Source organism: Tamandua tetradactyla, chromosome 4, assembly GCF_023851605.1.
Source record: "Tamandua tetradactyla isolate mTamTet1 chromosome 4, mTamTet1.pri, whole genome shotgun sequence".
In the NCBI taxonomy this organism is placed as follows: Eukaryota; Metazoa; Chordata; class Mammalia; order Pilosa; family Myrmecophagidae; genus Tamandua; species Tamandua tetradactyla.
Window position 1 is genome coordinate 166,120,989 of NC_135330.1, and position 17,327 is coordinate 166,138,315.

General features: G+C 36.4%; 1 protein-coding gene across 7 annotated transcripts in view; it reads left to right on the plus strand.

Moving 5' to 3' along the window:
• MBNL2 (muscleblind like splicing regulator 2) overlaps positions 1 to 17,327 on the plus strand; it is a 158,001-nt gene that overhangs the window by 114,729 nt on the left and 25,945 nt on the right. For 2 of the 7 annotated variants that reach the window (XM_077158545.1, XM_077158544.1), the window contains 4 exons: positions 1,329 to 1,592; positions 8,407 to 8,460; positions 9,090 to 9,243; positions 16,342 to 16,377. In XM_077158545.1, coding sequence (XP_077014660.1) covers positions 1,329 to 1,592; positions 8,407 to 8,460; positions 9,090 to 9,243; positions 16,342 to 16,377 — 508 coding nt within the window. The remainder of the gene's footprint in view (positions 1 to 1,328; positions 1,593 to 8,406; positions 8,461 to 9,089; positions 9,244 to 16,341; positions 16,378 to 17,327) is intronic. The other 5 variants (XM_077158548.1, XM_077158547.1, XM_077158551.1 and 2 more) reach the window with 3 other exon arrangements.

Below are 17,327 nucleotides of genomic sequence, written 5' to 3' on the forward strand. Positions count from 1 at the left end.
GTAAAAGCTTGATGGCTCAGATGCCACATGATGCAGTCACTGACTGAAGTCATTCCCTTAATAGAGAAAGCCTGACTCAGAATCTATGGGAATAGCTTAGTAATTTTTATTTTATATGTTGTATGAACTAAAGATAGGATGTTGGCTGATCTCAAAGCAGGAGGAAACAATGAACAGTTTTGTGATTTATCCTGTTTGCCATCCTACTAGGCCATTCATCAGTGAAATTATATTTCACAAGTATGTTTGACTTTCACCAGGCTTGAGTTTCATGTCAGTGACCCTTCATATAAAGTCACTGATGATGAAGATAAGACCCACTTCTTAAATATATTGACTTGGAATTGGAGCCTAAAAAAAAAATTACGTAACTTACAAATACTTCTCCTCCACTAATAATATTTCTAAATATAATTACTATACAGATGTTATTGTTATCTCATGCTATTTATATACAAGACAGGGCTAAGAATACTCATCAAAGTGTAAAGAAAGCTTTCTTTACACAGTAAAAATCTTGATCCACTAGAATTCTCAGAGGATATAAAATTTTAGTTACTCGAGATTTCAGGATAATTTGAGATTATGGGGGGAAAAAGTACATCTACACTTCCAGTCCTATTTTACTTTGCTCCATTTATTTCTTTCCCTTTATCTCTCCCTACATTTATCTTTTTTAATCTTTCTTCTTTTAATCTCTTTGTGCTGTCAAAAATTATATTAAATGAAAGCTTTTGGTAGTGTAGATATTGTAGTTTTTCTTATTTATGATTATAATCATAAGCTAACTTGGTAGAGTAGGGTAAACCTTGGACAACCAAAGTATTCAGATGCATCCCACCCCATTTTCCAATCTGACAAAGGAGGAACAAGTTTATCATTTTCCCTTGTTTTCTTTGGGGTTGTACAGCTATGACCTGGTGACTTGATATTCTGACGAAATGATTCGTCTTATAGCATCATTAGTATTATAAGAGTTGTCCAGGTAAGAGATACGGTTACACACACACGCACATTCACACACAACCTAGAGATGATGGAAGCTTTATTGTTGTTTCCTTTATTTTAGCTAAACTGCAGATTTCAGTTTATTTTTTAAACAAAGATTTTCACCCTAGAAAAAAGAACAAAGCAAAACAAATCAGTTCCTGTGAAATTCTGGTAACCTGGATTCTGGATAATCAAAATTTCATTGTAAATGCTGTAAAAGCCAGCATTAAAAAAACAAAATTATTCATTTTTTACATAAATGGCTACGGTCGCAGGGGTAGGTTTGCCGGCCTGCCAGGCTCTCTTCTGCAGCGTCTGCTTTCCCGCTGTGTTTTCAGGTTTGCAGGGAGTTCCAGCGAGGAAACTGTGCCCGGGGAGAGACCGACTGCCGCTTCGCACACCCTGCCGACAGCACCATGATCGACACAAATGACAACACCGTAACCGTTTGTATGGATTACATAAAGGGGCGTTGCATGAGGGAGAAATGCAAATATTTTCACCCTCCTGCACACTTGCAGGCCAAAATCAAAGCTGCGCAGCACCAAGCCAACCAAGCTGCAGTGGCCGCCCAGGCAGCTGCCGCTGCGGCCACAGTCATGGTAAGTGCGGGCTCGCCGGCCGCGCCCCTTTCCGCGCGCCTCCCAGCCTCCCCGCCTCTGCCCGGAAGCGGCTGGTCAGAGCTGCTAGGACTTAGCGTGCTTTTCAAAACAGTGGGGAAATGAGGAAGGCTGCTGTCCCTGCCGCTCTGCTGCCTAAGTTTTTCTGTTCTCTTTCCCTTTTTGATTTGGTTTTGTTTTTTTCTCCTTCTTCACTCCTTCAGCACAATACATAAATCCCTCAGGTTTGGGTAACCAAACGTGTTCAGTTTGGTTATGAGCTTTGTTCATTTTTAATTCCTTCCAGTTCTTTTAGATTTAAATGTATTTATTTGGTTTCTTCTTAGGAGAGGAGATCAGGGGTCTTGAAATGAACGAGAATACGGGTACCAGATCTTATAAGATAGAAGGAACTAAATCTGGACCCCTGCAGCTGTGCAAGAGAAGCTGCACGCCTCTGAGAGCAGGCTCTGGAGGAGTGATGGGTTCTAGAGAAGCCTAGCCAATAGTTGACACAGTCAGTGGCTGGGTTACCTTATTCCCGTTTTTTCCCCTCTTTTATTTATTGCAAGGACAATGTTTGCTAATTTTTCCCTCCTGAATGAAATGTTATACAAAATATCAATTCACAAAGCAGGTGGAAATGGAGCTGAAATAAGTGGTACTCAAACAAAGGTCTATAACCCAGGACGTGATTTCTTGAGTCACGACCGTAGAACCTTTCTGTACTTTTGAGACCTGTACCATCAACATTATCATCACCTGGGAGCCTGTTAAAGCTCCAGAATCTTGGGCCCCACCTTAGAGAATTGGAATATGAAAATATTCCTATTTGCTTCATATACATACCTTAACTTCTGAGAAGCCCTGGCCGAGAACATAGGTCTTCAAACTTGGCTATACATACTGGAATTACCTAAGGTCCCTTCCTCCAAGTTTTCTATTTAATTATTCTAAGGTGTGTTCTGGACATTGGGAATTTTTAAAGTTCCCGGATAATTCTAATGTGCAGCAACATCTAAAAACCAGAGCATTAGGGTGTGGAATTTTCTAATTAACTTGTTTTAATGTGAGATCACTGGCTTATTAGAAGCCTATTTTAATACTTCCTAGGCACTGTGCATTCATTCATGCATTCAAAGTCTTTTTTGAGACCTACCTTGAGTCAGGTACTTGCTGGTTAGAAAAAATAAATCAGACTGGTTTCCTTTGCCCTCAAGAAGCCTGGAATTCTGTAAGAGGCAAAGGTCATCTAAATGAGTAACAGCAATAATGTTCCTCCATGACATCATGGAAATGCATAGTGGGGACTCTTGGGGCAGGAAGGATTTAGGACAGATATGGCTTCAGAGAGGAAAGTTGTTCTAATTAGTGATCATTCATTACCTCATACATTGATAACTGATCAAAATGGAAAGGTAGCTATCATACAAACAAGTTCATCATTACTCACCATTCTTTCCACAAATATTTATAAGGGTCTGGCACAATAGTAAGCACTAGGGATACGGAGGGAACGACATACGAGTCTGCCCTTCTATGATCACCCTTGGGTGGAGTTTGTGAGTACAAAGAATTACACAGACTTTTCCCACCTGAGCTTATATGTCCAAGCATAATCTTTGGGTTTTCCATCTGCCTCACCTACTTGTCTTTTCCCACAGTTCCTGTCCCTGTAGTACCATTTCCTCGTGTCCTTCTCATTCTTCTGTTGTTGGACCTGATTTTTCTGAAAGTGTAAAGGTCTATACATGTGGGAATGTGTGCATTGACACAAAAGAGCCAGCACAAAATAAAGAAATTCTCCTTTTTTGTTTTTTGGCTGTAGTAAAAAAAGTGGTTTCCAAAACTGATTTTAATTGGGGAAGGGGGTGAGCATGGAAGTAAATTGACAACTTAATGATGATGAAAAAGGAATTCTTTAGAGAGCAAATTAGGCCTTTTATATATTTCTCCAGGGTGGAATCCATTTTACCATCCATATACTGATAATCTCATGCTATGAGAATTTTTTCCATTACAATCATTCTTTTAGACCAACTCCGACTTATCCCAATTGATATTTGATTGTGAGGCACTAAAACATGTTTTTCTATAATATTAATATTGTAAATGATAACTAGGTATCTGTTCCAAAGACTACTCAGAGCTCTGGTTGCAAGAGACAAAAACCCAACTGAATTAGCTGAAATGAAAGAATAAGATTTTATTATAACATACAACCAGTCCATAGAGAGGGTAGAGAAAAAACTAGACTCAGGAATATCTGGATCCAAGAACTTCAAAACCAGCAGCTCTTCTTCTATCTTCTTCCTCTCTGTTTCTCTTGATATGTCAGCTCTGTTCAGTAAGACCAGCTTCTGCACATGACACTAGACCATGGCTCTAGACATTGTCTTACTTTCCAGGCTGCCATGACAAATACTACACAATGGGTTGGCTTAAAAACAGGAGTTCATTGGCTCACAGTTTCAGAGACTTGCTTCCCCCCAGGGGTAGTAGTGTTCTGGCTTGTCAGCCATCCTTGTGTTCCTTGACTTTCCTGTCACATGGCAGTGTCCTCTCCTTTCTGTTCCTTGTTCTGTTGACTTCCAGTTTCTGGATTCTCCCTCTGGCTTTCTCTTCATAAGACCAGTAATAGGATTAAGACCCAACCTGATTCAGTTGGTCACAGTTGAACTAAAACAAACATCTTCAAAATGTTCAAAGACTATTTCCAATGGGTTCATGCCCATGGGAATGGGATTAACAATATTTTTTTGTTTTCTGATTTTTATTTTTTTCCCTGGGGTACATAATAATAATTAGACCTACCACAGATATCTATAAAAATACGTTCTTATAGCTGGAAATGTTATTTTCTCTAACAGCTCCAACTGGGGGCACAGTTAAGGGTCAGTTGGGGGCCAGTCCCTTTGGTTAGGGTAATAGGATACTATGATTGGCTCAAGCTGGGTCAAAATGGCCATTTCTGTAGGTGAAAAGTTATGAAACAAGATTCTGGGCATATGAAAAAATTAGTTCCTACACCTCAAGAACCTGTTAAAACAACATAGCCTAATACTTAAAGTGACCACAGGGCTCACTGATTTTATCTGAGCCCTAATTTTAACTGCTTGTACCCTAGAAGTAAAATTCTAACAGCTGCAATCAATATAAACTTCAAACATTTAAGGAACAATGCATCTAGTATATGTCACTGGTAGGTGATCTGAGTTGAAGGGATAAAAGAAGAAATGTCCGTTTACACATAAAGGTCATTTTTCAGTCTCAAATCTTTAAAAAGACTGTACTTTCCTATGTGCCCTTCTAAACATTTCACATTACATTCATTAAGATGCATAAAGGTTATTGAAATGCGTGTCAGTATAGTTAGTGACTAGAGTTTCGTGGATTATTGTATCATGCCCACATTTGGGGTTCTCATATGTCAGGGGATCTTGCAGTATCTTCACAGAGAACTCAAATAAATGTAGTTTCTGAATAAAAACCAGCTTTTTCTAACAATGACGTGAAAATTACCAAATTTGTCATGGATTTTTAGTTAAAGTGAGAGGCTCATTTGAAACTAGTCTAGACACAGTTGGATAAAGTCAAGGTACTATAACTGTAGTAGTAAGATTATTCAGTACACTGATGAAAGATTATTTTATGTTTTTATTTATAAGAACAAGCAGAAGTAACGAATGCAAGCAGAAGATATTAATATTCCATTCAGCTGGAATATTATAACAGCTGGAATTATATAACTAAACCCAAATAATTTCTGTAACACACTTTTTATTATCTTCCAGGGGTATTCCCCTTCCTTTTTGATCAATTAGACCCTAAGAAGGAATTTAGAGCTTTGATTCCAGAAAAAGAGACATTTAGTTCCTGTAGAGCCTTTTTTCTCTACAATACCTCTTAAAATCTGAGCATCATCCTTGCCAGAAATTATTAAAATGTGAAAACAAGCCAGACAGAGCTTCTCTTTGGTAGTTTTAACACAAAAGGCATGTGATCTTAAAGCAAGCAGTCTTTCTTCACACACACCAAAATGGGGTGACACAAGAAAAGAACTATTTTATAAAAGGAAACAAGACAAGCTGCCATCTGCTGGATAGCTTTCAGTTGTTCAAGAAAACATGCAGGACTTGAAATTCTGTCCTTCCTTTCCATATCCTTTTATTCCACGTTAAAGTGACAGCTCTGATTGTTATTGTCAGAGTTTCTTGACCTTTCAGATTCCATCTTTGCCTGTGAATGCTTTGTGTGGGCTTGGTTTGCCTGCCTTGACCCACAGTCACATTGTTCCCTCCACCAGGAGAATAACCTGGCAGCGTATAACCCATTTGCACAGACCTGTAGTGGCTCTAGAAGGGGATATAGAATCAGAAATATTGATAAGACCAACAAGAATGTATGCCAAGTGCCTCGCAGAGACATAGTCAGGCTCAATTAATGGGAACCTGTTTCTCTGCATTGGCGCTTGAGAGAGATCCCAAGAGCCACTGGGCTTGGTGATCTCTAAAGTCCATTTCAAGCTGGAAGATCTTTCAATAGAAATACATGGTGATAGCCAAATTGAAAATCTGGGTACTAAAAAGCCATATTATAACATGATTATTCAAACACAAGATGTTTACATACATCCCATGTGTTTGCTTCACGGTTTATATGCACACCCTGCCTCCAAGAGCCTAGTCTGTACTTGAAGAGCCAAGAAAAGATGACAGACATTTAATAAATAGACCTCACGTACAGAGTAGTAGAAAGGGATATGCTGTCACCGTCCGGCTTATTTTAGAGTTCTTGGTTTCTTTCCATTCCTAAATTATTCTAATTTCTGTAGATATTTAGTTTCATCAAACTAAGAGAGGAAAAAGGGAACATTGCCCTTTCAGGTGATTATCCTAAGGAGATGTATTTAATATTTCTTATTCTACTCAGAGATTTCACTAAATAAAGCTTTGTTAATCATAGTTTTTTCACAAATACAGACATAAGCCATCATTCTTCCAGCCAGCATGTTAGAAAAGATCAACCCAAGGAAGAAATAGATTCATTCTGTAACTCACTATGCACTGAAAAAAAGATGAAGGGAAAAAAAAAGTGAGTCCAGAAAATTGAGGTCAAAATGATTTTGAGCTTACTCATCCAGTTAATGTTCTTAGTACACTCCATAAAAACAGGCTAATGTAGTCTTATTTAGTTAATAAAGACTTCTTAAAGATAGATGATGGATGGATGGATAGATAGACAGAGAGAATAACCTGCATGATTTAGCAATGTAAACTTCTGTAGAGACATATTTTTTTAAATGCTTCCATGGAAGTTACATGATGGTGCACTTAACACCTAAGGAGAGACTATCTAGTACACATAAGCTTTCTTATTTGGGGCTGCTTGGTTTATACAAATGTTCACAGTTCTACTTTCAGAGCATGAACTTCATATTTGTTGGCATCTGTATTAATTGCCTTCTATAACATGTTCTTTTCCATTGATCATACTAAATTTCTTCTCTACCTTAGGGATTTATCTATTGTGCTAAACATAGAAAAGGGGTATTTCATTTTTATGTGCACTGGAGCCATTCATTTGAATTTGTTTATTTTCACAGAATTCCATCACACAATTTTTAGGTTTTTACAAAAATTATCAAGGAAGGAAACATTTTTCCTTGTGGTCTAAAGCAATCAGTATTTGTTATTATATCAGCTGTTTAAAGGCAACTACCTACCCCAAAGTATAAGTTAAAGATATTTTACTTCTAATCTTTCAAGAAATTCTTTGCTATCTTTAGCTGCTTACTATTTTCAGCCATTGTACTTATTCTAGCCAAGAGATCCTCATTCTCATTAAGTGGGTTGGTCACTAAACATATATAAAAATACAAATAGAATTACTAAATATAAATTATCTTGGTACCCGAAGACAATGAATACCTTTTTAAAGGGTATTTCCTTAGTGTAATCAGGTAAGTTGTTGGAGATACATTAAATTACAATTTCAAAAGTGATAGAAAACATAGAATGGATGATAAGTTAGTCATCAGAGGCAGTATAATGGAATAAAAATGGGAAATTTTATAAATTTTATATTCAAATTCAAAACTTTTAAACCTTAGAAACTTATTCCACATTGCAAAATCCACACTAGCAGAGTGAAGAGAAGAATTGAGACAACTATGCACATGATTCAGACAAAAAATAAAGATCCAAACCCAAACAATTTTGCTTAAGTAATCTTGTGTTTGAATATTTTTTTGCCTGAATTTTTTTGTCTCAGTTTGCCACTTCATTTTGTTAGGCTAGATCTGAACTAAAGCAATTATTTTCATAAAACTTTTCAACTTGGATTTTATAATTTAATGCATTCATTACTTTTTTTTATATTTGAAAACTAACTTATCAGAAGTTCTTCAGTCCTTCAGTCCTATGGCCCTGAAAAGTTTTGCATTTTTTTCTGAAGCAATATAAAAAAATGCTTATGGTTTGTATGCAAGCTGCTGTTTTAATTAACTTTCCTGAATTTCAAACATCTATATTTTACTCTCTTATATGCTTTTAACTAAGGTATAGTAGATGCATTTTTTTGCTTCAATACTAATTTAAGGTGTAATATTCATTTCTTTAGAGAACATTTTTGTTGTTGTGCATGCCTAGTGTTTTGTACGTTGTATATTGCATTCAGAATATTTTTTTCCTTCTCACCTATCCACAATGCAATGCCGTTCCCATGATGCACCTCTGCTTGCTGTTTACCTGTATGTTAATTCGCTTGAATCCCATTGGCCCACTGCCATCATGTGCTCGCTGCCTGTTATTAAAAGACTCAGTCGACTGCCAAAGCAATGAAGCGACCTCTCGAAGCAACTGTAGACCTGGTACTTTGACCTTTCACCTTTCGCTTTGCATGTAGCTTTTCAGAGAACCATCTGAGATTTGTATTACATGTAAAATATTGGTTGCAAACAGTCATTATTATTAATTTATGAAAAAAGTCAATAAGGTGTTTAGCCATCTCATTTCCATATGTAATATGTGAAATAAATGGATCTAACAAATTTTAATACCTTTTCCAAAAGAGTGAAGCAAACTTAAATCACTTGACTCAGAAAATGCTCATTATAATTCTTATTAACCTTTAAATCCAACAAATTACCATTTAGTTAAAGAAAAGAGTAGGTATTAATAATAACACAAATGCTTCTTTCCCCTTAGATAGTTTAACTCATTTTAAAAGCTGAAGCCATTTTTGTTGTTGTTGTTGCTTGATAGTTTTTCTTTTCCTTAGTTGAAATGCTACCATTTGGGTTACAGAAATCATGCTTTCGCTCTCAATAACAGATTCTCACTCATTTTACATTGCTGCTGTTTAAATTAAGGTGCATGGCAAAGGCATCTTCTTAGCTGTCATTTTTTTAAAAGAATGTTGCGATTGATTTATCTCTGTGGACACTGAAGGTGTGTTTACTTTAAGTTATACATGTCTTATCAAATTCTTCATTTGTAGGCTTTTCCCCCCGGTGCTCTTCATCCTTTACCAAAGAGACAAGCACTTGAAAAAAGCAACGGTGCCAGTGCAGTCTTTAACCCCAGCGTCTTGCACTACCAGCAGGCTCTAACCAATGCACAGTTGCAGCAACATACCGCGTTTATCCCAACAGGTACGTGCCCTACTGGTCAAGTCCTGTGTTCATGTGCCCTTCCGGTCATGTGCTTTCTTCTCATTCCTTTAAGCTGTTTGGTGGCATCTAGTTTGCTTTTAAAGGTACAATACGGCCTGAAACTCATCATTGTCCTAGCTATCTAGATGTATTTACATTGCTTTGAATGATAGCCAAAGGCTGTGAGGATTCTAAAGCCAAATATTTTATGGAGTTAAGTGACAGATTTAAACCAGGAGAAACAACTAGCAGTGAGGGCTGTTGGTTTCTCGTATTTACACAAGCCGTGTAAAATTGCGTATGTAAGTAAGACCATTTCTGTGTGACAGTTGAAATTTTCCGTTAACACTTAATGACCTAAAAATAGCAGTTGAAGTAAATACTAACCTTTTTCTATTCCTATTCAGACCACTAAAAAAAAAAAAGAAAGGAAAGTTAGGCTACTCAAATTAAAGTAATCCTCTACTCATATTTTTATTTTCATTCTCTCTTTCTTCATCCTTCTCCACTTCCACCAAGTTCACAAATAAATAAAGCTCTTATCCTTGGTGTCTAAGTCAATGCCTGGTAATATTAGGTGCTGAGGTGCATTAACTGTATCATTCCACCAAAATCTGTTATATTAATTATTAGAATCTTGGAATTTAAAGGGTTCTTAGTGATCTGCTCAGCCAATTGATTGTTTTACAGATGAGAAAACTGAGGCCCCCTTACCATGAAGTGACTTCCCAAGGTGGCACAACTAATAAGAAGACCCAGAATCTGGTTTCCCTGTGACCAGTCCAGTTCACATAGCGTCACACCACCAGGCCTCCCCAGGCGGAACCCATAGAGTTCTCCTTAAAGCTCCACATCAAAGACCAGACAAAAGTGAAGAAATAGAAGTTCAATGCATGCCAGCCCTCCCTCCTATTTACCCATTGCCCTGACCACACACACACACATACACCACACACAAACACACAGAATCACTACGAGTGGACTGTGATTTTGACCTTTTAGGCTGTGTTTATAACTGGAGAGTAACTTAGTCCCTAGTGAGAAAGCTGTCCATTGAGCTCTTAGTTAGTAAATCAACATTCTTCATCTCATGATAGTGAATTGAAGTTAAATATAGAGGAATAATAACGTTATTAAAAAATAGCTCATTGGTCCTAAACCATATGGTTGGATTTTTCATGCTTGTTATCCATTTACTTAAAAACTGTAACATATCAGAAGGAGTTGAACGAATATTCCTGTGATACTCTTTGTATAAAACCTACACTTTTAAATGAGTTATTAACCTGACAACAATATTTATTATAGGAAAATATAAATTATGTAAATAAAACCATTTTTAGGCTTAGTTTTCTTATTTTAGTTCTGTGCCTACCTTAAAATAAATAAACCCATAGACTTATAGAATGAGATCTCTAATTCAGTATTTATTGGGACTTCACTCTCACCCCATTAAAATCTCAATTAGTGACATTCCAGTGTAGTTATAGCACAGTGGTATTTGTACTTGAAATCCACTTGAGATGAAATATGTGGAAAATAATTACTGTAATGTAGACTTAACCTTGACATTCCATGTGATTTCTACAAGTGCCTCTTCCTATACTTTTTGGTTACCACATATTTTCAGAGGGAAAAAATAGGGAAAAATATGCAGATGGAAAATGCAAAAGAAAAAATCTGTTCTGAAGAATGGGTAATAATGACACTACCAGCTCCTGGGAACCTTGTGAAACCCTGGAGCTGGTCTGTGCTACGGACTCAGAAGCACTCTAACTCATATTTAACCCTCCAATTCAGTCACGACTGATTTGTTGAATCACTGATAAAATCCTCCTTCCAAAATACTTCACCTGGAAACCATTTAAATTTCAAAAGCTGGAGTGAATAACACCCCTTATGTAATGGCCTGATTTTTGTTGATAAGATTTATATTAGGACCGGCGTGCTGTACGGGCTGCTGGGGTTGTGTACTTCTGCCCTCTGCTGGATTCTTTAAGATCCACTCAAGTGTGTCTGGCAACACTGCATTCAGTATGCGCTGGGAGATGAGAAGGGTCCCTCATTACCCCACTTACTTTTCTGAATGAGAAGTTATTCCATCCATAATGCGGACAAACATGTGAATCTCGTGTTCCTAAATGGTATTTCGATTCTAAGAAATTTTCACGTTTCTCTTATATGATGAAAGAGAAAACAATATAGGACCTATTTTTATAAAAGGAAATTAGCAGAATCCTTTCCCTACTCAAATCCATGACCGAAATGTCAGTGTTCATTTTAGCTCTAGTTTTCATTTCAGATTTTCTTTCTCATAAACCACATTTTCACACCAATTTTAAAAACAATGATGATCATCATCTAATTATTATCATAGTTGTTTTATATCTATGCAAATTAAGTAATTATATTAAAAAATATATTTGCATCTTGATAGATTTGGGCCCATTATTTTTAAACTGAAAGATCTTTCTATGAATGCTTTCCTTAACAATTATCAAAAATATGAAACAAAAGCATATGTTTTCCTGGAGGTTACTCTATATTGTAAGGTCATTTATAGTGAAATTTTTGATATGCGATTAAACTTCTCCGTGTACAAATTGTGCGTTTGGAGTAAGATTTAGGAATTCTGCCCTCAAGCTGTAAGGATATTACAATGAAATATTAGGCAAAATCTAAGATTTTTTTTCCCCAAAATCATTCTAGTAGAATTATCACCCTATTTGGTGATATATTATATTTGTAGTGGGTGGGAGTTTTCTTTTTTTTTCTTCTTTGATAGGGATTACTTTAACCTGGTAGTTAGAATTCTTCTTGGCTATGCTCAGAAAGTGGTAAAAAACATACACACAAAAATAGCAGCATAATAATTCTTGGCATTTTTCTGACAGGTTTATTGTGAGTTACTGAATGTGTTCTTATAAACATTGTTCTTTGTGATATTGCAATTCTGTCAGTGACAGGCATAATTATTCACATTTTGCAGATGGGAAAACTGAGGCTGTGTCTATACTGACAACATGGATTACATATTTAATTGAATTATCTAGATAATTTTGACTCATAGATGCTAGAGCTGAAATATTTCTACAGCTAAGGCAGGAAATATTTGGGAAGGCTTTAGTGGTAATAAAATCAATGCCTTAGTTAAATGTTTCAGCCAGTCACACCAAAGGTGATCCCACAGACTCCCTCCTGATTTTTTTCATTATATTAGAAATACATAACAAATAGAACAAGAGAAAAAGGCTAGCCCAAATGTTGCTCATGATGAGAAACAGTAAATGCTTTATCAGGCTATCACACAATTTGGTGAAAGATTTATCAGTGTGTAGTGGAAACAGCATTTGTATAACCACAGCAAAAGGAGCATTAAAAATGTTTATTAGGTTCAATTTAGCAAAATTTCTTGAATACATCTATGTGCTGGGTTCCAGAGTTAGTAATATAAAATGTTCAGAACTAGGCAGAAAACAAACACACTTCAAGGCATTAGGGCTCCCTTAAGGGTCTGCACAGAGTTTCATGACAGTGAAGGAGAGGGGCAAGGTAATCTGCCTTCAGCATTTGTAGGAGGTAATGGTGATGAATGATATGGAGAAAGAAGACTTTACAAGGGAGGAGAAATTTGCCAAAGACTTTGAAAGATAAGTAAGATTTCTGCCATTTGGGGAAGAGCATTCCAAACAGGGGAAGCAACACGGGATGGGATGGGAAGACAGTTTTTGAAAAATAGAAAGTTGTTCCGTATAGCAACAGTGTGGAGTCCTTAAGAGGTCTGTGGGGACCGTGGGAAATAAGAGTGAAGTGAAAAGGCAGAAATGAAACCTGGAAGGAAGATCTGAATCAGAATAAGGCAGAAATTGAATAAGACAAGCACACACATGGCAAAAGCTGTGTGTTTCTAAAACACACGTCACTTTTAGGCCATATAGTAAGAGAGGAAGCCTCATCAGATTAATTTGGTCTAGCATAAACCCCCATCCTGGACTGAAGCCAAAATGAAATAGCCAGTACTAGCCCATTGTGGCTGCAGGAGCTGCTGTTGTTTCTTTGTAATACCAATGACATTCACATGCATGACACAGGAAACCGCTCCAAGATTTCCTTGAAGTGTAAGGGAATGAGAGGATTTTTATAGGGACAACTTTGGTTCCACCATGGTTGATTTTAAAATTATATTATTCATTAACTGTATATTTCAGTCATTTGTACAAATCAAATTTCTCCCAACACACCTCTCAAAGACTGAGAACATTCATGCAGCATCTTGACCACTTATCATATACCCCATAGCCAAGACAGATATGATTTCTTCCCTCATAGACTTTACAGTTGAAGAGGAAAGGTAGATGTTAAGTAAAACATCCATAAATACCCATAAGTGTTCAGTAAGAGATTTAAAATAGAAAAGTGATTTAGATGTCATGGGAGATATGAAAAAGAGCAATTGAACAATTTTCTATGGAAGTAGCACAAACCATGAGCGCTGGAAGATGAAAAGAGTTGAGCAAAGAGCCCATGTTCTAGGCAGAGGAGACAGCATGCACAGAGCCCAAAAGTAGAGCAAAAGTGTAATGCGTTCACTTCAAAGCCCTGAAAGGCTAATTTGTCTGATCAAGCTACCAGGGGGAAAGAATGAGCTAGAGGGGCTGGATTGTAAAGGTCCTTTCTCCTAAATGCAATGAGAAACCACTAAATCATTTTCAGTAGAGAAGTGACCAGACCTCTGTTTGGGACAGTTTATGCTGGCAACAAAATAGAAAGAGGATGGACTTAGAGTAGAAGCAGGAAAACCAGTAGGACGTTGATACAGAGCCAAGGCTAGAGATAATTGGTGACCAGGAGTTGAGAAGTGATGATAGATATGATGGGCAAATGTAAGGTGCATTTTAGCAGCAGAATTGCTTTTTCCTATTGGTGAGTTGGACCCGGGGAATTTAATGACAGAAAGTGGTATCAACATAGCTTTCAGTTTAGGCTAGCACTACTAGAGTTTATGGTTAGGTCCCTCTAGTATTTGCTGATGTAGAAAAACAGATTTCTGTAGAAAGGATGAAAGTTAGACTTGTTAAATTTGTGAGACATTCAAGTACAGAAGTCAGCTGAACAGTTAGATAAAATAATTTGGAGTTCAAAGGAGAGATCAGGACAAGATACATAAATCTGGAAGACATGAGCTCATAGATAGTATTTAAACCCCTGGATTGAATGATATGCCAGAAAAAGTATAGAATAGATTAAAATGATCTAGAACTGAACCCTAAAAATCCGCAGTAGAGTTCAGAGAAGGAAGAGCATCCAGCTAAGGAGCTAAAAGGAGCTGCCAGAAAAATGTGTGTGCGTGTGTGTTATCAGAGAATCCAAGAGAAGAAAATGATTTATTATGTAAGGAGAGGCCAACTGCTAATGCTAAGGAGACTCAGGAACAGTCACATGAAGATGGAAGAATCTCTACTTGGTTTCAGCAATACGGTGTTCTTTGGTGACATTAGCAATTTAAATGGAGAGACGAGAATAAAAGCCAAATTAGAGAGGATTGAAGAGCGAATGTGGGTAATGAAGTGAAAATCCATGTTAGTTAACTTTCCAGAAATTCGATAGTGGGAAAATTAGATAGAAATTAAATAGGGAAAATTAGAGAAAAATATGATGTCATGAGAGGGATTTTGAGGTGTATGTTTGTGTGTGTGCTTTAAATTGGATATATCAGCACAAGTTTGTTGAAGAGAAGAATTCAATAGTTAACACAATTAAGTAACTCCCCTTTCTGACCAGATAATAATGTTAGCTGGATCAAATGTAGTCCAGACAAGAAGTTTCCCTCAGGGATGACTTGTTCAGCAGAGAAAATAAAGACCTATATATCTCAGATTCTGCATCTCGTCTCTCAGAAGGCAGTTCTAAAACCCCAAGCAGGTAGGCCTGCATTCCTTAAAACTTAATTATCTGGCACCAACAAGAAATCCAATTTTCAGTTATTTTGAATCCATATATTACCTTGATTTTCATTCTATTAAGAGCTAGACCAGAAGCAGATAATTCTTCAAAGCTTTCTATACAGTTCTTTTTTAGTCTTCCATAACGTGCATTAGTATTCATGATTAGATTTTCTGATTCAAGTACATTAATAAGCTCACCCTCAGGTAAGGCAACTATTCTGAAAGGGCTGAAATCTCTCCTCCATACCCTCCGTGTCCCACATAAACAGCAACTTGCAATTTTCTAAGAGTCTTGCCAAAGGCATCCCTTAGGGATCCCCTTGTAGCAGCCACGACAGAAATCCCTAGCTTTGTCCCAATTCAACCCCAATGCTGCAATATTTTGCTGCTGTGCTATTTAGACTCTATTGCTAGTCACCTCTCCTTTATTGTAATGAATCTAGTAGCTGAAAATAAATCACATAATTATCTGGGTTATTCTACACGAACCTCAGACTCCTACATAATTGCACTCTCAAGCAATATTCTAAAATTCACTGACTCTCAAGCATTTGATTTGGAAGATATGGAATCTTAATTACTGTTTTGTTTTTACATATTGTTGTTGATATGAAACAGGAAACAAAAAAAAAAGCAAATTTATAATGCAATAAAATCACTGTAATTTAGTAAATATAAAACCTGACCTGGATTTAGAAATGGAATTCTATTTCTAGCCTTACCCTTGACTTATACTTATGCATGACCTTGGAGGAGTTACTATGCCTCAGATTTTTCATCTGTAAAATACCCGCTTCCTCTCTTGGAGCATTAACTTGATAATGCCTGTAAAATACTTTGAGATCTTAGAGGAAAAGACAACACAGCATTATCAAATGATCAAATGCCATTCTTATTAGAATCATGTCAATGTATCTGAATAGAGAGTGTGAAAAATTGTCTAGGAAGTGAACTTTGAATAATATTTGGCTTAAAATAAGTCAGATATATTTGTATTAGTATGGAAAATGTGAATGATCCTAAAAGAATGTGTTAACTAACCCTACTTATTTCTGGTTGTGCTTCAATCTCACTTTGAATGTTAACTCTAAACCGCTAACCTGTTTCTTTCCCTTTATTCACTTTTTTCCACCTACCATTGCATGACATGCAGGGTCAGTTTTGTGCATGACACCCGCTACCAGTATTGGTAGGTTTCAACCTTTTTTTATTTGTCTTTAATATTATATACAATACCTTCACTTGCTGGAAATTTATTTCAGAGATGGTAGAAATGCTTTAGGAAATGGTAGATCTGAAGGCTTATTTGGCTTTAGAGTTAACTATAGGTTCTTTCGAATGTATTTGCATTTTTAAGAAACTGACTATTTTAATGTGACCTCCTGTGCTAGAGCAACCACTACAAAAACATGAAGCCACGAGTACTAGTCTGTTTTTTTTAATGATCTGTATTTTGTTTATCTTTATATTTTATATGGTTTAGCATAAGAGAAAAAGCATACTTTATCAGAGAGGCAGGCTAATTTCATCAATGTTTTAAAGTTTCATAGTGGTGTGCCTTATCTCCTCTTTGCTGTGTGTTAGAGTTATCAGAGTTTCCCAGAAGTACTTCTTTTAAAAAATTATAAATGGATGTATTTTTGAACCAAATATCTGAACTGCCTTACTTTTTTAAAAAATTTAAGTGCTGATGCATTTGTGATGATTATTGCTACCTTAGCCTTCCCTTAAATGTTAAATTTTAATAATAATATAGTTATCCATACACATTTCAATGCTTCAGTATAAACTTAAAGTCTGTCTTTAGGACACATAGATTACTTCCATTTAGAATAAAGAAAGATAAACATTGGCAGAAATCGGTCTGGCTATTCATAGTAAGTGCTTTAGAATTTGCATCAAGGCCCTGATTTTTGTCCTACTGTTTATTGACCAAAATGAACCATAATCCACAGCAATTCCAGTTCAGATAAGCAGTCCCAAATTGGAAAAATAATTATAATGTAGCCACAATTAATTCCTAAGAATGTTATTTCTCAAATCAGGCCTACATAGTGAGCATTTGCTGTTTTAGACTTGTGACTTAAAATGACTATCATATGGTTTTACTTCCTTGGACGTTATTTATTTCATGTTTTT